The 22,298-nt window shown below is 39.0% G+C and overlaps 1 protein-coding gene across 1 annotated transcript in view; it reads left to right on the top strand.

Moving 5' to 3' along the window:
- TRPM5 (transient receptor potential cation channel subfamily M member 5) overlaps positions 1-22,298 on the top strand; it is a 41,963-nt gene that overhangs the window by 9,875 nt on the left and 9,790 nt on the right. Inside the window, exons 6-18 of the mRNA XM_075047912.1 lie at positions 1,728-1,792; positions 3,652-3,843; positions 5,023-5,125; positions 5,975-6,093; positions 6,733-7,080; positions 9,491-9,622; positions 10,676-10,799; positions 12,847-12,992; positions 13,767-13,879; positions 15,288-15,383; positions 17,785-18,043; positions 19,381-19,499; positions 20,029-20,161. Coding sequence (XP_074904013.1) covers positions 1,728-1,792; positions 3,652-3,843; positions 5,023-5,125; positions 5,975-6,093; positions 6,733-7,080; positions 9,491-9,622; positions 10,676-10,799; positions 12,847-12,992; positions 13,767-13,879; positions 15,288-15,383; positions 17,785-18,043; positions 19,381-19,499; positions 20,029-20,161 — 1,949 coding nt within the window. The remainder of the gene's footprint in view (positions 1-1,727; positions 1,793-3,651; positions 3,844-5,022; positions 5,126-5,974; positions 6,094-6,732; positions 7,081-9,490; positions 9,623-10,675; positions 10,800-12,846; positions 12,993-13,766; positions 13,880-15,287; positions 15,384-17,784; positions 18,044-19,380; positions 19,500-20,028; positions 20,162-22,298) is intronic.

Here is a 22,298-nt window from a genome sequence, read left to right as displayed (position 1 = left end):
TTGAGAAAGCTGCTCTTTGAACCAAAAATCCTGACTTTTATCACATCTCCTTAAACATAGCTCAAAGCTGATCTTCAAAGCATTGATCAAATTGCCTTAAAATGCAATAAATGGAAAATAAATCCAGCTTTATGTGCCTTAACCAGTGGTTCTGAGATGGATGTTCATTGTTGTATACTTTTATACCCTCTTGCACACAGGGTCTTAAATTGCTCCCACACTGGAAGAAAAGACTTGTTCCAAAGCCCTCTGAAATATTTTGAGCCATATTTATTTCAGGATAAAATCTTATCCTGGGTAAACAATGTAGCATCTAATGGCCATCTAAATCTGTGTGACCTTTGTTTATAATGAGAACTGAGTATTGGGCAGGTCTGCTACTGCTATTTGTGGAAAGAATTCAGTTGTAGTGCTAGTACAATTACTTCTACCTTTCCTTTGTTTCTGCAATACCTGCAGTGCTAGCACAGCTGAAACAGAAGGGAGAGCTCACTTATTTGCACTTGTATGCATCAATGGAATAATTTATTACGTAGCCCATAGTATTGTTGCATAGATGTACCTGAGAGCATGAATGCACCTGAAGAATGCTTATCTGGTGACTCAAATAGGAAAGACCACAGGTGGACTGTAATGGTAGGCTGAGATTACAGTGCTGAGAATTAGAAAGTAGCCTCTTTCTGCTTGCAAACCAAATCTGATTGAACAAATCTCAGTGGAACAATTTTCTGTCAAAAAATGCTGATTCATTTGACAAATATTTCACTGGAACGTACTGAATTCATTAGTATCTTCTATAAACAAAACCAATGTTCATTTAAGCTCATTTATATCCAAGCTGAGCAAAGCTATGTGACTTTACTGAAGTAAAACACTTTAATAAGGTCACGCAGAATTTCCCTGTTTTAAAAAATACCTAGAAGTCATTCTGAGGAAATTTTTGATATGCTGAATATTCTTTGCAGTTAAGAACTTCCCACCTTCCAAGCATAAAATCAGAATCCTCCCCCCCTGCCCCTCACCCAGCTAAATTTTATCTAAATCTATGGTAAATTAAGAACATTTGAAGCCATAAACATATCTGAGGAACCTGTAGTCACAGAGGTTACTCTTCAAACTAGAGCATCACCTTATAGATGTATGGCAATGCTATGCCATCCACTAAAACAAATGAAGCTACTTGCCAATCACGTGCTCGCTACAGTTTAGTTCTACCTTATCTCTGTAGTCATCCCACAACAGATCCAACAAGTAGTAAGTGGTGATCTGTACACTGCTATGGGAGACCTAGAAAGGGAAACATCAAAAAAATTGTTTGAACCAAATGCCTTTTATTTTCCAACTGAAAGGCATTAATCTCATGGTGCTACTGTTCTGATTGAATTGAGCACTTTTAGGCCAATCTATAGTCACCTTTGGATTACATAGTTCAGCATTTACAGTATAAAAAGTGGGCCCCTGTGGGAGGATGTTAGGGACAGGGATGCCTACATTGTTTCTTCCCCTGCTGCCATGACATGTTAAATATTTCATTAGCATTTCTTTTAAATGTATAAGATTATGTTATTAATCACCACATCAGATTGTGCCGAATGAAATTTTAAGCTGTTGAAGCACAGTAATAAAGAGTATATGGTTCCTATCAAGTATTTTCAAGGAGTTGGCAAAAACACAACAGTTTTGTGAAAGCTGTTAACTTCTTAAAAATTAAACCATCTATTTCACAGGAACAGGTAGCATTGAGATCCCTGTGCTGTGCTTACTGGTAAATGGAGGACCAGGCACACTTGAGGTAAGAAGCTGTTTGCAACTTTAGAAAAACAAATTTTAACTGGTGCCAAGTAATTAACAGAAAATTTGGCTGGATGACAAATACATGTATTGGCACCATACATAAAGTCAAAATTCATTTCTATACATCATTAAGAACTGAATTCTGTTAATATTAAGTTTGCCAGTATTTGTTTGGGAGAAATATTTCCTTTTGAATAGGCACCAGCTGATCATTAAAGCTTCCATTGCCAGCTTGTACAGTGAGAAGAAGAAATCCGAAACCAAAACAAACCCACAGAAGCCAGCTCCAGATCTAGCAAAATAGAAATACTGTGCTTTTACTCGAGATCACATACCAAAAAAAGATTAATCCTTCAGTGCTGTCCAGCAACAGCGAGACAACTGTCTCTGTCACAGAGCTCAGAGGAAGTACAAGACCAGGTTTGCTAGATACACCATTTAAAACTATGGTGTCCTAGTTCCGCTGAGCAAAAATACATTGTAGGATATAAGACTGGAGATTTGTCTGCTAACAATCCCATATCTCTTTCAGCAAAGGATCAGTTTTGATTTTTTTCTTGAGTAGTTCTACAACTTAACCTGTTAACTAGGAGATACTCTTTGATTTCCATTTTACTTTTACTGGTATTTCATTTTGCTACTTTGTAGCAGCCTGTATGTCCACATGGCTTTTTTTTTTATAATACTCTCAGATGAAAAGGAATACTCTACAGTACCTTTAGAGACACGTTTAACCATAATTTAAAGTTTCCAAGTGATAAGACTCTGCCACGCAACCTGGTAAACTCTTTCAGAATAATGACTCATTTCTGGTGACTTTTTCTAGTTTCAGTTTCCAGTTCCTGTATCTTGTCATATCTTTGTCAGCTGGACTAAAACACACACTGGTATTGGAAATCTCACTGTTTAAACTAGGATTATGTCACCTCTTGAGCTTTCCTTCTAGAAGCTAAATATGGCAGTGTTTTCTATATCTTGGGTGTTGAAAAATCACGTATCACAGCCTGTAAATCCCCTTTTCAAAGTTTTAGAGAACAAAGTGACTTGGAGACCAAAGGTGACTGGCTGGAGCCTGACTGTGCTTTTTTAGAATATCAATTTCTTAAATACAAATTGGATAATACACACCAAGGACTACAACAGTTGTTAAAAAAAAAACAAAACAAAACCATCACTAAACTAAAAACAAAACAAAAACCAAAACCCTACACAACAAGCGAATCAATAGTTAGATTCTTAGAGTTTCATTAGCTTCTTGCATAACTCCAGAGCAAGAAATAGATTGGCAGCAAATAGTCATTGTTGCAATTATGATGCCATGGCCTCCGCTTTCCTCTCTCAACAACCTGCCTGACTCATTCTAATTGCACAAGTAATAGAATTATTAGCCTTTAACCCTTGTAGTTGCTATGTTTCAGCAGGTTTTTTTCTGTAGCCCAATGTTGTATTCCCACAGGCAAATTCCTGATTTTCAGAACATATCACCAGGTTTAGCAGCCAGAAGAGCCTGATAAGAATTTCTGTATAGTGCTCCTCTTGCACTTGACCATGCTAAAACACAAACTGCAGGGGAAAAAATAAAAGTCAGGGACAAAGAAGTTTTACACATTGTTTGTCCAAATCAGTTAGCTTAGCTACTCAGCAGACATGTCATGAAAAGAAGTATAGTCAGGGGTCTATACACGGAAGACCTGCTACCAAATCAGGAAAATCCTAATAGTTTAGAGGAGTCTGGACTGACTCCATAGTGAATCTGGTTTAGGTACACATCTATTCCTATAACCTGCAAGAAATACTTCTTCTGAATAACATTTTATTTCCGTATATGAATTCTAAAATGTACTTTTTAAACTACAGAGAATTTGCAGCGGTTTGGAAAATTCTGCTCCCTGGCTTATCTTAGCAGGGTCTGGAGGTACAGCTGACATCTTAGCTGCATTCATGAATGACCCACAGCTTGTCATGCCAGAAGCTGTTGAAAAGCAATTTAAGGAGAAATTCCCTGCAGAAAGCTTCTTGTGGAAGGACATTCTCCAATGGACAGCAACAGTGAGCTCATACGTTTGATAGTTACATGTAACATGTTCACAATCTCTCTCCCACCATTTCTAGCTTCGGTAGTCCATTCAGTACAGGTTTGACAAGAAGCTGCCCAGAAGTTTTGGGTACTCCAGTGCTCCTAGTATCATAGAATACCTCTCTAACATTAAAATCAAGTGCTCAGTTGATCATACAAACTACTTTGTCCTAGTGATTCAGCTGAACACTTAGGGCTCTGTCCTTCCTGAATTATTTCCTCAAGTAACAGCCAGCACCCAGGAACCCCACCATCCTTCTGGAGTACATGAAGCATTATTTATACTCCACAGCTGTGGAGCCTGTGCAGCTGTGACAGAAGAGACCTAATTCATGATCTACAGCTGCTAAATGGAAACCTAATTGTGGGCAAGCACAAATAAATTAAAAAGAATGAAGGGTGTTTAGAAATTATCCTATCTATTGTCAGTTATGTGTGGTCTTAAAAAAGAAAGACAAAACAGATTCACAGATTTTCCTTACTCTTTGTCTTGAGGCACAATTGCTGGACTAAACCATTATGCATAAGTGTCTAAGAAACAAAAAAAACACTTTGAGATTGTCTTTATGTGAAGATTGAAGAGCACTGTGTGCCTCCGAGATAAACCAAGTCCACTCAACCTGACTCACTACTTACTCTTTGCAGCCCCTGCCGTAATCCTTAGCTTTAAAAGTTCTACATATTAATTCCATTAGGGAGAACTTTGCCAGATCACTAACACAAGGGGATGGAAGGGCATCTAGAAGCAATATTGCCAGATGGTCACAAAGTCTCAGTGCAGCTGCACTGTGAGAAAGAAAACTCAATAAATAGAGAAGCAGAAGGAAAGAGTACTGTATGTATCAATATTTGATGACTTTTACTCAAAGAAGATTTAGAGACTATGCTTTTAAGTAAACAACTCTGAGAGCAAAACTTAAATGTCAGAGCAGGAAAAGGTAAAACAAAACTAGTGGTATGCTGGCCACAGCATGACTATGAGTCAAGTAAGAACGTGAGTTAATGGTTTGTCTTCTTGACTAACCTCAGCTTTACAATTAGAACACAAGTCTTTGGGAAATACTGTATGGGTGATCTCCAACGGGCTCTTAAGCATTAATATATAGCAGTAGGACAAGTCATAAAATTATTTTTATTTCAACTCCCAATAGATTCAGAACATTATTTCACACCAACATCTTCTAACTCTGCACAACTTTGAGCAAGATGGTTCAGAAGAACTAGACACAGTCATTTTAAAAGCTTTAGTAAAAGGTAAGAACAACAAACACAGCACAGTGTAGTATTTACCTTATTTGACGACTTCTATGCTATACATGTATTTCATTCTTATCCAGAGCAAGTTCAGTTGGCTGTTGGATCAGATTGCATTTCTGATGCAGAGTTCTCCTGTTTGCTTATTGACAAATTAACTGTGGCAGATACCATAGCTCTTGTAACCTTGCTTTAAAATAGTGTTTGCTTTTTTATCTCATGCTATCTTATAGTACTATTTTAATCGCTCCTTTATTTCAGTACTTGCTTCTCTTAGTAGTAGAGATTATAGAAGGACTGAAATATATTGGAGCAGTTATTCCGATTACAAGTCATTAAAAAAACAAAAAAACAACCCCCCCCCAAGACAACCAAAACCCACAAGTAGACCTGAACTGCCTTAGTTCCAGACAGAATCCATTTCTCTTACAAGAAATCTTCACTGTATCTTCTGAAAGAAGACATTACTTGCTCTGCCAGTTTGTGTTAACTTAATTGTTTGTGTTAGCCTAAATTTAGCATGGGGATAAAAAGGGCATTCTATTCTTAATGTGCTAATTGAAACAAGACAAAAACAATAGCCAGTCCTATCCCCCCCTTTCTGGAGGCCAGGGTCTTACAGACATTTAAACTTAATATTTTAATAGAGAATTCAACTAGCAAAAATTATTATTAATATTTCTTAAGTTAGGGGAAAAAAACGCTGTGAAGGGTTCCTGGTTAAGCAACCCATGGGTCTGTGATAGCTGAAGGAGAGCTTGAATCACTAATCAAATTACCAATACTATATTAAATTAAACATAACAAATGTAAAGTACTGAGTTTATTTGCATTTCCTATTTTTGCCAGCCTGTAAAAGTCACAGTCAAGAGGCTCAGGAATATCTGGATGAACTGAAGCTGGCAGTGGCCTGGAATAGAGTGGACATAGCTAAAAGTGAAATATTCAATGGTGACGTGGAGTGGAAGGTACCAGGTTTTATTGCCTTAGAGGACAATCAGTGTATAATCCAATGTGTACAGGACACTGAAACATCCTGATAGAAGGCTCCAGTTTTTAACACTCCCTACATTCTCCACTAAGAGATTGGGCAGTGGTAGTATGCTTCCTTAGGCTATTTGTCTTTCTGGTCCCCTATATGATAATGGCTAAAGATAGAGGAATAATTCAGTGGTCATGGTCTCTTTCTTGAGCTCTTTGGGGGCAACAATCTCCCCCTCCCTTCTGTACAGACTTTAAAGCAAGCAAACCTGAGCTTACAAAGCAAAAGAAGCATGCAGATATTACTGATAGAAGATGGTAGGAAGAATGTCACTGTTTCCAACTAAATACCCAGTACGACGGGTACCTACCCACATCACCACAACTCCTACAGCATGCTATTTGTGTTGATGTTTTAATATTAATGCTTACACAGACATTTTGTCACAGAGAAATGAAGAGTTCTACCTCTCTTTCTCATTGCGCCCACTGTTGACCTGGTGGAAGAGAAAATGTGCATGTTCTCATGTTAAAATCTTACCTCCCTCCTCATCCATCCATGATTACCCCTAAAAACTTCCTTTTTTTTTTTTTTTCTCTTTCTTCCCCCCCCTTCCTCAATCTAGTCCTGTGACCTGGAGGAAGTGATGATGGATGCTCTGGTCAATGACAAACCAGAATTTGTAAAATTATTTATTGACAATGGGGCTAACATATCCGAATTCCTGACATATAGTCGTCTGCAGAGACTCTACTGTTCCATTTCTCAGAAATGTCTCCTCTATGAACTTCTACTGAAGAAACATGAAGAAAGCAAGCTGACCTTGGCAGGGCTCACTGGTCAACAGCATAAGGAGCAGGAGATCTGCCCACTCTTCACTCTCAGTGAGGTCTCCAGAGTTCTCAAGGATTTTCTCCATGATGCATGTAAAGGTTTCTATCAAGACCTCAGATATGGAGGCAAGAAGAAATCTGTGAGTTACAGCTTTCCATCATAGTCCTGCTCCCCTCCAATTTAGAATTTGAAAAATTTTAACTACATCTGGCCTTTGGGGTTGGGGCAAGGAAGGAAAGGGAATATGAGAGAAACGGTTGCTTCAGCTTCTCATTCCTTTTTTCAGCTCATTATTATTACAGCTAAAATGGTTTGGTCTTTTTAATTTCAAAATTAAAAAGGAAAAGAAAGGAGTTTCTAGGGTAGGTTGTGATTCTTCTTTCTCCCCTTTTGCATGTGGGATTTTATGCAAGGTTTTACTGTACCTTGAACTAGTGCCAAGATATGGCCTCTGTTTCATGATCTGCAGAGGCCCCTGTATCTCACGCTTGTCTAGCACAACTCCCACAGACCATTCCTCATTCTAGCACCTTGCATGTGGAGAACACTCTGTTGATCTTACTAGTCTCACATGTATAAGAACAGATTCAATGAGAGATATATGGGGAATATGAAGAGATGGATTTACATTTACTAAGCAGTAACTAGACATAAAAATAGCAGTCTGCATTTCTCATACAGAACTTCAAGCAGAAGTACTTGAAAGACAGAATTTTCTAGGAGAAAGACAAGCAGGCAATGACCATTTTCAATCCCAGGTCTGAAAATGGTAATTTTTGTACATAAAACTATTCCCAGATTTATACTGTGTAGGAGTAGATTGTATATTCAATAATGTGCTGTACACCATATTTGCCTTTAGATCATTATAGTCTTGTTACTGAGTGTCATAACACACAGCAAGAAATAAGAACAATTGTGTGAAGTGGCCCTGGCAAGCACCTTGGCCCACACATGACAAGGATAACATGTGATGGGTACCACTGTGGAATGTCTATAGTGCACTGCCCACAATTGTGCAATAGATATATCATCATTTTTGCATTTTGACAGTGTGTTTAACATTGAAACTCATAAGTACTAAAGTTCTTGCAAGAGCATTGGAGACAAGTTTGGACATATAATTTCAAGTCAGAGAGGTATAGAGAAATTTCATTAAGATCAGAGTTTTAGACAAACTAAACAGTTAAACCTTTTGATATTTGCCAAGTTCTAGTTTCATTTTAAAACTGTTTAAACTAAAAAATAACAAAAAAAAATTTCTCACTCAAGAGCTTCAATCACTTTTGCTTTGATAAAGCCTAGCTAAATTAATTAGTAGTATGAAAAGGTAAGTTTTAATCTAGTCAGAATTTCTTTGTTTAAAAGGACAGTTTGGGGCAATACCTTTAAAGTCATTAAGCAGACTCCTTTGTGGGATTTGGCACTAAGTGAGCTAAAGCCAAGTGCTGTAAATAAGGCCCGATTCAGATACCACATCACACTGCCTACTAGCTTTTTTCCTTTAAAAGCTTTTTCACATGGCTGCCGCCAGTGGCTTGATCCCATTATCACTGGCAACAGAAAGAGCATCACTATACTGGGATACCAGTGTCACTGTTGCTAAATCGTGTGTCTTATTTCAAGCTAGAAACTGGTGGTTATAAAGACTGATGAGACTTTTGGGATATCTTTGTCTCCTGCAAGGTTTTCAGTGCAATTCAGTTGATTAAATAGCTCACTACAAACTGAAAAAAAAAAAAAAAAACAACAAAAAAACCCCAAAAACCACCAACACCCCCCAAAAATGCCATGAAAATAAATTTTAACAGAATCCCATAGTTTAAAGTGCTGAAAAAATAGATCCTCACAAAAACTTCTTTTATTAAAAAAAAATAAATCCACTCTGGCTGCTTCTAATTAACACAATAGATATAAAGGCAGTTTTTAAATATGCTTACAACTCAGGACTTGACCTAAGTTGCCACACTTCCTCTGGAGAGTTTTTTATCAAATGCTAAAGGAATAAGCACTGTTCTACTTAAAATACTCCCTGCATGAGGGAGAGGTTTCTCAAAGGAAAGACTAAAAAGAGGGTATAGACGTACTCTATTCTTGTCCTGTACTGGGCCTTGGTGAGATTTATTTCTGTTGAAATAAAATGCCTTTTGTTCCTTTTTCTCTGAAACCATGTCCTCTGTGGCAGTTGAGCAGAATCCAATATAAGTGAAGGCAAGCTCAGATTAGTTAATCACAGGTTTGTCTTGTATGATATTACACACCAGCAGTGAAACTCTGGCCTTAATAAAGTCAATGAAAGCTTTACCATTGACTTCAATGGAGTCACGGTTTCATCCAGAACATTCTCACACATATTGAATTATATTGGGGACACAAGGGTCCTTTGATTCAGTACAGAATGAACTAATTACCTCTCAGTCCTACAGAAAAGAAAAAGAAAAATCAAAAGAATATGAAGTAGCTGGCGAGGCCAAGAGCAGCTTAGATCATGTAATTTGCATGGTATGAGAATGTAAAGCAGGCTTTAATTTCTACAAACCATATTTCAGGATAAAATGAATACAAAGCGATTACCTGGGCCCTTGGATATGAACCAGAAAAGTGAAAATCCTTGGAGGGATTTGTTTGTATGGGCAGTACTTCAAAACCGGCACAAGATGGCAAACTATTTCTGGGCTATGGTAAGCTTTGTGCTGTAGCAGCTTCAGGTGAAATACTGGCATATTTCAAGTATATGAGATGCTTTTTGCTCAGCCTTGCAGCGCAGATGACAGATAGGTTTGTTTCTAAAAAACGAGATGTGGCATTTATAAGGCTTTTCATCTCCATGTGGCTCGTGCCAGCAGGGGCCAGAGGGCCTGGCAGAGAGGGAGGGTAGAGCAGCAGTAGATGTAAATCAGCACAGCCTGAAATGCTGCTGATGAACTTCAGCTGCAGAGATGGCCCTCCTCTTCCTTGCTGCTGATGACTCACCACTCTCAGTCTCAGGTTTTGTTCCTTCTACAATAGGTCAGTTGTTTGGGTTTTAGCAGGACCGAGAGGGAAGACTGTGCAATCGAGCATCTTTAGCTTACGTGCTGTATGCATAGGGAACAACAGCACCACGTGCTCAAAGGGTGAGCTTCAAGCTGGCATAATTGGCTCCTGTTTTACAACCCTCCACAACCCAGGCCCTGTCTTGTGCCTCTGGAGTGCAATGCCAGGGCTTCCCTCCCCCCACAGAGCCAGACACAGCTATCAGGCCCCATCCCTGAGCTTCCAGACAGCTGCATCTGGCAATGGGGGAATTCACAAGGAGGGACAAACTGCAGCACAGCTCTTCAGCTAGTGTATGTGCATGCAGACACATCTGCACCTTGCAGGGCCTTGTGTTTGTGGAGCCCTATTACCAGAAGGCACGTTTCTTTGCTCTGTGCCGCTTTTGTGCCTCTGCCAGCTGTACTCCCTCCTTTCCCATACGTCTTTATGCACGATCTCAGCACAGTCGTGTTTGAGGCACTGTGAGACTGTTTTGCTCTATTTCCATAACATGTTCTTCTCCTTTCAGTCTTTGACTGCTACCTCAAATCAGGCCCATCTAAGGTCAATCAAACCCAGAAGTCTCCAGCCTTATAAGGCATAAGAACTACTGCTATGTGGTTTTCACTTCTCAGATATCACCAAAACTGTCATTTCAATCGACATTTTGGACTTTCAAGTTCATATTTGAGGCAGCACCCCTTTCAATTCCACAGGGATCAGAGGGTGTAGCTTCAGCTCTGGCAGCCTGCAAGATCCTTAAAGAGATGTCCCGCCTGGAGACAGAGACTGAAGTAGCACGTATAATGAAAGAAGCCAAGTACGAGCAGCTCGCTGTTGGTAAGTAAGGGCACCTTTTTAACAGCATCAAAAATTTAAGAAGTAACTGCCATTGGAAGGCAAGCAAGTGAAAAAAATACTGTTTCAGTTGTAAAAGGTCAACTGCCATGAATAATTTAACAGCCTTGCAGCACAGGCAGTCCCAAACATTAAAATACCACTGAAGGACCACTTAAAACGCAATCATTTCGGAAAAATCAGTGTTCCAGGACTGACCCCTGGGATGCATGGAAGAAATTACTCTCCTGCTGCACCTGAGTTGGTGTTTTAAGTGTCTGATCTTAGTACAAGGTGTGTTACAGGGATGGGCAAGATAGAATAACCAGCACGCTTACAGGCTCGCAACAGCCTGGTTTTCCTGCAATATCAAGCTTGCTCTGTAAGGGACACTAGAGCAACAAGTTTTAAGGTTTGTCTTCACTGCTAAAAATAATTTGAGATTACCTCACCCAGAAGAGGGCTAACTGCACTGCAAAACTGCAGCAAGGCTCAGACTGGTTTCACAGCGGACAAGCTGCCCCTCCCTACAGCAGTACGAATTCAGGCATCTGCAATGCTGGAATGCCAAGGCCTCTCCCCTTTGCCTGGTTTAAAAACAGATGTCTGCACACAAGCTTTTCTGCTGATCTGACTTCAAGCTAATCCATACCTGAAGGTAGCACCACTGTGAACAGAGGGCTTTAAAGTATGCCACACGTGGAAACACAAAGGCTCTTTCTCTCCCCTTGGAGCTAGTGCATCAAGCAGCTGAAGGCTCATGCAGACTTTGCTACGTTATTTATACACTGATCACATTTTTCCCCTCTTCTCACAGGGCCATTATTATTTACAAAAAATAAGAGTCAGGCTCTATAAAATCACAGGGCTCAAGTAATTTAGACATGGAATTACAGGGCCTAATCCAATACACAGAAGTCTACTCCTTGGCTTTGGTTAAGTATTAGACCTGCAATTTTAATTTCTGGCCTGGATAATACTGTCAATATCAAGTAGAACAAACATTCTTTAAGAATGATAAATACCACATCAACTGCAAAATAAGTCTGTGTATCAGCTTATTTTAAGAGAACTTGATCCCTTCCCCAGCCCTCACAGTGTAACAACAAGGTGTAGGCTGGCCTAGGAAAGGTATGGAGATAATCAAGTGAATCAGCAGAATGAAACAGACACAAGAAGTCAGATCTTGTCTAATGAGAAAACCTTGACTTTTTGGACCATTTGTCCTAGTTTCTGAGCTCCAGGACCGGCTTCTCTGGAAACAAAACTATGCCACAACACTCTACCAAGTCTAGTATTATTTTATGTCAAATAGCTATGTCTTAAAACCAAGGCTTTGTTGGCTATAAGCCAAAGCTGAGCCGTTCCTTTTGTCTATTCAGGAGAGTGGGGGCAGCATGGCATCTCATCCTTCAAAGTGTAAGAGGATCATCCAAGAGATACAGTTTTGCTTGATACTGCCTAAAGCTCCACTTGATGCACCTACAAATGAGGGACTGTAACAAATACTGACATGTTTCCAAGAAGTTTCTTATGCTATCTGTAGAAGAACTGAGAAAGAAAATTTTCTTCTCAGGTCAAACAACAATAGGAAAAAACCCCACAAAACCCAAACCCGTTAGAGGCCCCAGACTGAGAAGGGAGCATGCAGATATAAAGAGGTGAGAGGGGGGGTACTGACAGATTTACTCTATACCTTTCTGCAACAGTGAGAATTTTAAAATTACAGTGACTTTTTTTTACCAAGGCAAATTATTTCATCAGCCCTCTGCCCCAACACATGTACACCCATGCATAAAGCCATAGTGAGTTATTCTTGTGTCCAGCATCATTCCTCTCTCCCTCCCACTTCCTCTTAGCTCTCTCAGGGTCCTTTTCAACTACTTCAGCCTTGCAGAAGTTTGGTGCAGCAAGGAGCATCTGGTAGCACTTAGGCTTTGCTGCCATCATGCTGTACCCTACACACATCGCTCTCTTGCCTTACATTCGTTTTGTAATTTTTTCTTTTAAATTACAAGATCTGTTTGTCTATGTTTCCTTCATTTGGCAGAACTGTTTAGTGAATGCTACCACAACAGTGAGGAGAGAGCGTTTGCTCTGTTGGTGAGGAAAAATCAGTACTGGAGCAAAACCACCTGCCTTCAGCTGGCTACAGAGGCAGATGCAAAGTCTTTCTTTGCACATGATGGAGTCCAGGTAAGTTTTACAGACCCTTCCCTCACCACCTCTACCCCCAGGGCCTTTAAGCATGATGTTGTACGCAGAAGAGGACAGCACAGCAACTGAAGAACCCCACAAAACATATTCCCCTAAGAGATATTCTTCAGAGAGGGGACTCTTCCCTCCCCTAGCACCATATGAAGAGGATGTTATACCCCATCCTTGACAAAGCAACACAGTTCCCCCTTTCCCCTCCCTTTCATCCAGTTGGCCCATGGACCAGCACACTGAGGAGATGGTTTAGCCCTTATTCCATCCTGTGCTTTTTCTTCCTTCCTTGCTCACAGAGAAGCATCAGGAAAGCACTCTAAATCTGCCTGAGGCATAATGAAACTGCTCTAAGATGTGAGGTAACTCCTTGTTCAGATTCAAAGAAGAGCTTGCTGATAAAAGTTAAATCAAATTACTATTCAGCTTTGCCCTCACAACCTGAGTTCTCTCCACGTACACAAAACCAAATTAAGAGTGGTGGTACTTTTAGCTCCCAGTGCCTGACTTGCACATTCTTAGCACTACAGATGTTGCTTAATTCCACTTGACTTGCTGTTCTTTCCACTGTCCTCTTCATTATTCTTTGCATACTCAACATCTGCAGAAGGACGCACAGAGCACCTGTTTGCTCTGAAGGTGTGCCTGCTCTTCAGGTTTCCAGAGCATTCCCTGTTTTAGGAGCCACAGAACATAGGTGCATTTCATCTGCATGTATGTTTTTGTGATGTTAAAGCCATCTCTTGTTTTCTTGACTTTCAGGCCTTCCTGACAAAGATATGGTGGGGAGACATGTCTACAAGCACACAGATCCTGAAGTTAATCTGTGGATTCTGGTGTCCTTTCCTAATCTACACAAATTTAATAGCATTCAGGTGCAAACATAACTATTTGGGTGCAAGAGAAGGGATGAAAAATAAGCCATAAAAAATATCCAGACTCAAAATCTCTCACCTAAGTGATAAAAACAGTAATACCGCCTCAGGGTGTCAACAGGGCCGCACCACTGGTAACCAAATCAGTTTTCTATAGGACTGATTTGTGTGTCCTGTGCTAGAATAGTGTCTATTCTAATACTTAGAAGATCAATGCCATGATTTCACATAAATCACTTCTATTTTGCACAGTCCACAGAAAAGCCTGTTGGAATTCTGTCAGCTCCAGATTCTACACAGTAATGTGTAGAATATCTCCAGGTGTAGCACCGTCTATTTCTAGATTGGAGATGCCTGGTTCAAACCTCAGTATCTTATCTAGAAAAACAGCCATCACAAAGCAGTATTGTCAGCTACAAGCCTTGATAACCATAAGTCAAGCTTAAAAACACAGGGCTGACATGAAATCAATTTCAAATTCAATGTCTTATGAGATCTCTTTGTTAGTCTTCTGCAGGCATAGCTTTGGAGTTCGTAGTTTTCAGCTTTTTGTTACAGTGAAGATGGCTAGAATCTTAGGTTTTCTTAAAACAAACAAACAAAAAAACAACAAACAGAAAAGAAAAGAAAAGCAGCCAAGATACTCCAGCAGTCATAAGAATCCAGGAACTGAAACTTTAAGAAAACGTCCTAGTACTGTAAGAATCACATTCAAATCATCAGAATAGGCATTATGGAATGACATGCTATTAAGACATATATGTTTCTTAACTGTTAAACTACTTAAAAAGCAAGAGGAAAACTTGTTTGGAACTGCTAACTTAAGACTTTCCTTCTGCCAGTATCACTAAAGATGACCTTCTTGTCATAGTGGCTGCCAGATTAACAAATTCAAGTAATTTAATGTGAAATTTTGGCGAAGTTTTCATGAAAAGGTTTAAATTATGATTCATAATCAAAGCCTTTCCAAATTTGTTCTGTTGAGGACATTTTTTGCCTCCTTTCCCTGGAAATGCAGGAGTTGACACCGTGTTCCCTACTGCTTCTGGCCTTTCCTCATTTAAGTGCTACTAAGAGTAACCAGGAACAGAGCATTGGGGTACTGTCTTCTAGGACTGACTGAGGGGTTTAGTTCTGCTCAAATCCCAAGTAATTTGAGGAAACTGAGCATCCTGCTCCATTTTTGTGAAGCATGCCAATTATCACTTCTCTGAATCTTGTGGGTGACTTCAGCCTTCTTCTTGCAAATAAACAGAATTTACAGAGGTAAGGATTACACATTATTCGATAGCTTCTCAGTGGAGCAAGTTGAAGATAAGTACATGCTAGCAGTTCTGTATGAATGCCAATTTCGTAGTAAAAAATTGCTAACCATCACCTTTCAACTAATGAGTTTGTTTCCTTACAGTGAGGAAAAACAGTCAAAGATTGAGCCAGAGCCATTCAGAGAGCTGGACAGTTTAGATACAGAGAGGACTCTGTTTTTTTCCAAGGAAGAAGATAGGTAAGTTTAAAACCATTAGTTAATATAACTTTTTTGACAACAGTCAAAGAACAGGACAATTCTTGTGGATTAGTGACCAGCTAATGATCTAAGGAGCAGCTGAAGGACCAAGAAAGTCATTACTCCTCAGAAAGTGCTGTGCCCTCTGATTACTGCTGTGTTGCTCTCTAAAAGGAGTATAGAAAATAAACATGGATATATCACTGTTTTAAGGAGACACAACTTTACTTGTTCTAAGCAGGTAATTTCTACAGAACAAGGAATCTGCTTAATACCTGGGGAATCAGAAAGCATCTCCTGAGATTCCCTTCAGCTCACAATGGCTGATATACATTGGATTTAGAAACTAAGCCCCTATTAGATTACCGAGCTGAGCAGAAAGAAGGTTCTCAGCAAAACCGTACGTTATTTGAGCGCATCACTACGTACTTTCCTACAAAGGCAGCAACAGAAGTACTTGCAAACATCAGTACTTGACAATTTTATATTAAGTCAGCTTCCCACCATACCAGTGTTCTTCATTTATATTTTAAAAGATGGGCAGGCCTGAGGAACCCGAGGTACAACAACAAACTTATGAGTTAGAGGGAGCATTACACAAATGGGTATCTGAGCACAAAGATTGTCAGTTGCTCATGGCCATTCATAGATCTGTGATTCAGAACTTCTGTATCCCACCCTATACCTCTGCCACAGATTCATTGCCAAAACCTGGGAGACCACAAGGACTTCAGTCAGGATGGGAAGACTTTTGATTAGCACAACATCATCTCAATGGCTAAATAGTGCTAAATAGGCACTTGTATTAAGCATGTGCTTTTCAATGATTTAAAGAGAACTTCAGAAATATGTGAACAACGGTAGCGAGGAAGCATCATCCATGGTATGAAGTGCTGGACCAAGTCAGAGTTATTACGTTCTATTTTTACCTCTGGCATTTAACTGCCAGTATATTGGAGAAAATCATTAGTTCTTCTCTCTCCCTAACCTATAAAATAGGTGTAAAAGCATCTGCCTCTTGGGAGCTATTTGTAAGCAATGTCATAAAGCACTTCCATATCCCTAGTGAAGTGTGGTTTGGTCATTACATTGTGCGTTCCAATTGCTATTATCTTAGCAATTTATTTTAACAAAGAGGCTCTCTCCCTCCCAGACCTATTTCAACATCTTACAGTAAAGCTGCAATTATCTGCTTATTATATTAGCCTGTTACCATGGGAATGTATCTTATGATGTCATAAATTGAGAGGTAGTACAGAATTGGGCACATAGAAAAGACTGGCTGTGAGGAGAAACTTTTCCTTGTAACAAATGTATTTAATAATTAGCAAGAATGTCAGGGGAAATTAAAAACCAATGAAGAGTCATTGTTTATTTTTTGTGAGGTAAATTGAAACCATACTCTAGTGTGCACATCCTTTGTTAGAGATCACACCTCTCCGAGTCAGAATCACAAAATTAAAGATCCAATAACATCCCTAGCTTACACAGGAGAGCAATTTACATGGAAAAAAAACCTCACACTAAGATCAGATTGCTATCAAATACAGGGAACTTGCATTTTCTGCGCATTATAATTTCCATTGCCTATAGATCGCACTTAATGTTCCAAAACACAGCAAAAGCAACTGTAGACGCACAGGTCAAATTTCCCTTCAGTTACTGAAATACTTGTGTAATTCCGCTATAGTCAAAGACTACCTTAATAAATAATTTACGAGGTCAACTTTTTTGGCTAAAAGGCTTCTGTATTAATTTTTCTGCAATTTAATTTAATTGTAAAGGGCAAGATGCCAGCACTTACAGTTGTGTAAAGGACTGAAGTATTCCTTCACTAGTTCTCTCAGTCGTCAGCAAGGATAGTCAAGAAACACATGCTTAGTATGATCCAGCACTTTTGAGACTTGGTCAAAAAGAAAAATTGCTTCAAGTCACAGCAACAACAAGAACTTCTGCATGCAAACAGTGCAAGAAATTTTTAGAGCCAAAATAATTAAGAACTGACTCACAAAGTACATTGGCCATTTGCTCTTCTTTCCTATTAAGTAGGATGATGAAGAGCAATTAGCCCACTTCCCCCTCTCCTTTTGTATTTGCAGTGTTTGTGCTACATGCAGGAACACAATGAAGTTGCAAATCAAATTAACACAACAAAACTGCAATAGCAAAAGCATGCGTTTAAGTCTGATGTGACTTTGTTTTTCAAAACTTTCTTTTTTACTTGAAATATTTCTGCTATGGTAATGTGATTGCTCTGCCTTCTACAGCCTTCCTCCTTGCCACCCCCAGCGTCTGCCTGTTACTTTCTTACAAGAAGCTTTATATAGAGTAATACTGAGCCTATTCCCATGAACTAATTTTAGGAAATTGTCACCAAGCCTATATTCTTTTTGTTTTGCAGAGGAAATAGTAAATTGGAAAAGCAGAACCCTTCTGAAAACACAGCGTGGGCGACATTCATGTTTACTCGGTGGAGAAAATTCTGGAGTGCCCCTGTAACTGTATTTATGGGGAATGTTATAATGTACTTTGCTTTTCTGTTTCTATTTACTTATGTCCTTTTACTGGACTTTAAGCCACCTCCACCTGAGGGTCCATCTGCTAAAGAAATTATACTTTACTTCTGGGTTTTTACCCTAGTCTTGGAAGAAATCCGGCAGGTCAGTAACATACAACATCTTTGCAGTAACACAGTAAAACTTGAAGCAATATTTTGAATAGATTTATGATCTGTATAACTGTACAAGCATGACAATTTCAAGTGTCATGTGCAGTTTTGCACAGAAGAGTGATACAGAACTTACCTTATCCAAAACACTCCACCTCTCTCTCCCAGAGCAAACTCTTCCTCCACCATACAAACCTGTATCTCCACCTCTGTTTTTCCATCCTGCTCCAGCCATAGCCAAGTCAAGTGGGCTGCTAATATTCAGGTGTCCTTCACTTTGCAAAGTTTCTCTCTGATTTCACTCCCCAGAACTAGGTCCTCCCACCACAAATAATTGAAGTTACATTCTACAGCTGGAAACACAGCAGGCAACTGTAATCCTTTTAAGAGATTCTTCCCCACTGGGGACTATTTAAAAAAAAAACAAGTAAATGAATTCAGATTATTTGTGTATTTCCTAAGATAATTCTCAACTCAAAACATTAGCAGATCTCTTTTGGGGTTGCTTTTCTAAAAAAAAAAAAAAAAACCAACAACAAAACACAAAACAAAAAAACAACCAAACAAAAAAACCCCAACCCCTTCTCCATTACTCTGCCAGTTACTGGTTTTGGAATATCCTCAGCTCAACAACCAAAATAATGTGTGAACAATGGTGCTAGTGTGTTGCCAACTGTGGGTGCATAAAGCTGTCCTCTTTAGATACAAAAAAGCAGTTATAAACATTTACTCTGGAAGAACGAGTAGGTGTTCATTATTTAGGCAATAGGCACAGTGAAAGGGATCCCAATTTTTTACAATTTATTTGAAATTATGCAGCAAGGCCCTAATCAGAGAAGGGCATGGAAAAATATTTGGATCAAAGAACACTTCATTATAAACCTGTAAAACATGAAGCGTACCAGGCTAAAACCCAGTTAAGAAACCCAGCTCTGTGCCTAGATAACCAAATGTGCACTCACTGACAATTCCAATATGCAAATGCCAAATCTGTTCATGCTGTTTAGATAGCAATGTCTAGAAACTTTGACTGGAAGTTGTTGTATTGTGTAACAGTCCAAATGCTGACAAAATCTTAAGTCAGGCCTCAAAAATTCTGAAGGCTAATATCACAAGAATAAAAAGACTTGAATTTTTTTTTTCATCCAACTTTTGTGTTTTAAGACAGTAAACCAAGCTTATGTTTTCAAATTTTTTTCCTGTTACACTAGCAATTCATTTTTGCTCTTTGCAATGAAAGAGAAAAAGGAAATAGGTATTACATTAAAACTACAATGAAATAATGAAACTAGAAACAGATCAATACCAATGATTATTTCTCTTTTTCAGAGTTTCTTTACAGATGAAGACACAAATTTAATGAAAAAATTTAAACTGTATGTGGAGGATAACTGGAATAAATGTGATATGGTGACCATCTTCCTCTTCATAATTGGGGTAATCTGCAGGTATATATCTGTTCCATGTGATGTGCTCAGCATCAGTAGCAAGGGCTATGTATGTCAACTGACAGGAGTCTCTCATGTGCACATGAGGACAGACTGTGACATTTACTTCTACAAGCTTTGAGACAAGTTTCTGCAACAAAAGCCTCTAAAATTCTGTGGAATCATAGAAGTTGCTCAAGAGACCACAGAAAGATGTATCGGTATATTCAAACTCACGTACAGAAAAGCTCTGCTTTTTTTTTTTTGACGATCACTTTTATTCAATGTATAATATCTTTTTTTTTTTTTTTTTTTAAATAAATCTCATTGAAGCCAAGACAGAGAATACAGTGTCCCTCCATCTTCTGGCTATTTGTCATCAATGTACAGACATTATATCACATTCCTTTTATAGGCTTATGCAACCACAGCCCTGAAGCACTTGCTTTTTCCTAACTAGGCTGTGCCTGGAAACTGAGTGTGATATTTGAGAAAATACTTCTCAGCAGTACTTGCTGAGATCTGATATTTCATTTCATGTGTTCTGCAGGATGCTGAATTCGACTTTTCAAGCTGGCCGTACAATACTTGCCATTGACTTTATGGTGTTTACACTTAGACTTATACATATTTTTGCAATTCATAAACAACTTGGACCAAAGATCATAATTGTGGAAAGGATGGTAAGTGTGCAGTCTCTCTCAGATAAATACTTGTGCTTTCTCAAAAATGGAGAGTAAGAAATCTTCTCTTTACAGAAGAAATCAGTGTATAATCGATCTTTATATTTTTAAGGCTTGTCATTTTGCATATATTCCCTTATTTATCATGAGTATTAGATGTAATAAGTTTGAAATAGATCCTTCCAAGTTGGTCCCAATTTACTAATCTATGTACCTGTCGTGGTTTAACCCCAGCCAGCAACTAAGCACCACGCAGCTGCTCACTCACTGCCCCCCCATCCAGTGGGATGGGGGGAGAAAATTGGAAAAAGAAGTAAAACTCTTGGGTTGAGATAAGAACGGTTTAATAGAACAGAAAAGAAGAAACTAATAATGATAATGATAACACTAATAAAATGACAACAGTAGTAATAAAAGGATTGAAATGTACAAATGATGTGCAGGGCAATTGCTCACCACCCGCCGACCGACACCTAGCCAGTCCCCGAGCTGCAATTCCCTGCCCCCCCCCTTCCCAGTTCCTAAACTAAATGGGACATCACATGGTATGGAATACACTGTTGGCCAGTTTGGGTCAGGTGCCCTGGCTGGGCATGAGAAGCTGAAAAATCCTTAACCATAGTCTAAACACTACTGAGCAACAACTGAAAACATCAGTGTTATCAACATTCTTCACATACTGAACTCAAAACATAGCACTGTACCAGCTACTAGGAAGACAGTTAACTCTATCCCAGCTGAAACCAGGACAGTACCTTAGCTAATCGTTTATCCTCAGATCTGACAAATGAAGAGTAGAGTGTCTTTGACTTACTGCTGTTCCTCCTACTTCATAAGCTGTGCGCATTCCAAGCAAAGACCTCAGACAGAGGACAGGCCATTTATAGAAGGACAGGACATTTACTAAATGACTCTGCTCTGCTTGGGGAAATAGATTATGTTATTTGCAAAAAGTGTGAAAAAAAAAAAAATCTGTGAAAAAGGATAGTTGCAAGTTTCCCACAGGAGTTATTCTTACTTGTACTTTGTAGCTCCAAGTTACAATGAAAACATATATTAGTACTTTGTGAGCTTATGTTGGAAGATGTTGATAAAAGATTTTTATTTATTACCACTCTCCTTCAGGAAATGAGACAGTAGGACTGCAGTTACTCTGCTTCGGTATGCATTGATATGTTAAAGTAGTTTTTTATTTAGGCATGTTAATCCTCTAGGCCAATTAACTCATGGTAACTGATTAATAGGAGTTCATCTAATTGTAAGTCCTATTATAGAATCTACAAATACTTGATTTGTGACTCACAGCAGAGCTCAGTAAAAGCCCTACAGTCTAAACACGCCTATACATTGAATAAACAAAACTACCAAGCTATTTGGATTTGTCTACAAATGCAATAACTGGAACTCTAACATGACATTTGCTTGGAGTAGCAAAAGGGCAAATGGCAAATAAATATTTGTTCTTGAACATTATCTAGCTTACAGCATTAGCAGACTTTTATTGTAAGAGAACAAGTCAGATCTACAGCTCCTAACCCTTCCTTGCTGTATACCAAGTTAAACCAGGGCCTTGAACAAATATGGTGATGGGTCTACTATGTTGGCATCTAAAGTCCTATAACACACAGATAAAGAAGATGCAAATAAGAACATAAACAGCAGCCTAGACAAAGCCATAAAATGGGACCTTTCATCTTCCCCCCATCCAAGCCAACACAATGCCTTAGCTTTGGTAGCTCAATGTTGAACCTTACATCAAATGAAAGAGCAGTGGTAGTTACTTCAGCAAACGATACCTGCTCGGAAGGTTCATCAAGTGGGTTCTGGCAAGGTCATTTCCCTTACTTAAACAGAGAAGCAATCCAAGATTGCCTCGTATTGTCTTTCTCCTTTTTAACCTCACTACAGAATTGCTGAAACAATTGTGGTAGCTGCTAAAATGGCAGTTCAATGCCAGAACAATGCCTTTTCACAGAGAGACTGCAGATTGGTAAAAAATATTTCCAGACTTGCCACCGCTCTCTTTTAACTATGACACCGTTACAGTCCTGCAGCATTGCTAAATTTTTAATCATCCAGAAAACAAAATAGATTGATGAAAGTCAGAGAGACATCAACTATGTCTTGCCTGGCTTAG

The sequence above is a fragment of the Buteo buteo genome, chromosome 16 (assembly GCF_964188355.1).
Source record: "Buteo buteo chromosome 16, bButBut1.hap1.1, whole genome shotgun sequence".
NCBI lineage: Eukaryota > Metazoa > Chordata > Aves > Accipitriformes > Accipitridae > Buteo > Buteo buteo.
This window is presented reverse-complemented; position numbering and strand designations above follow the sequence as displayed.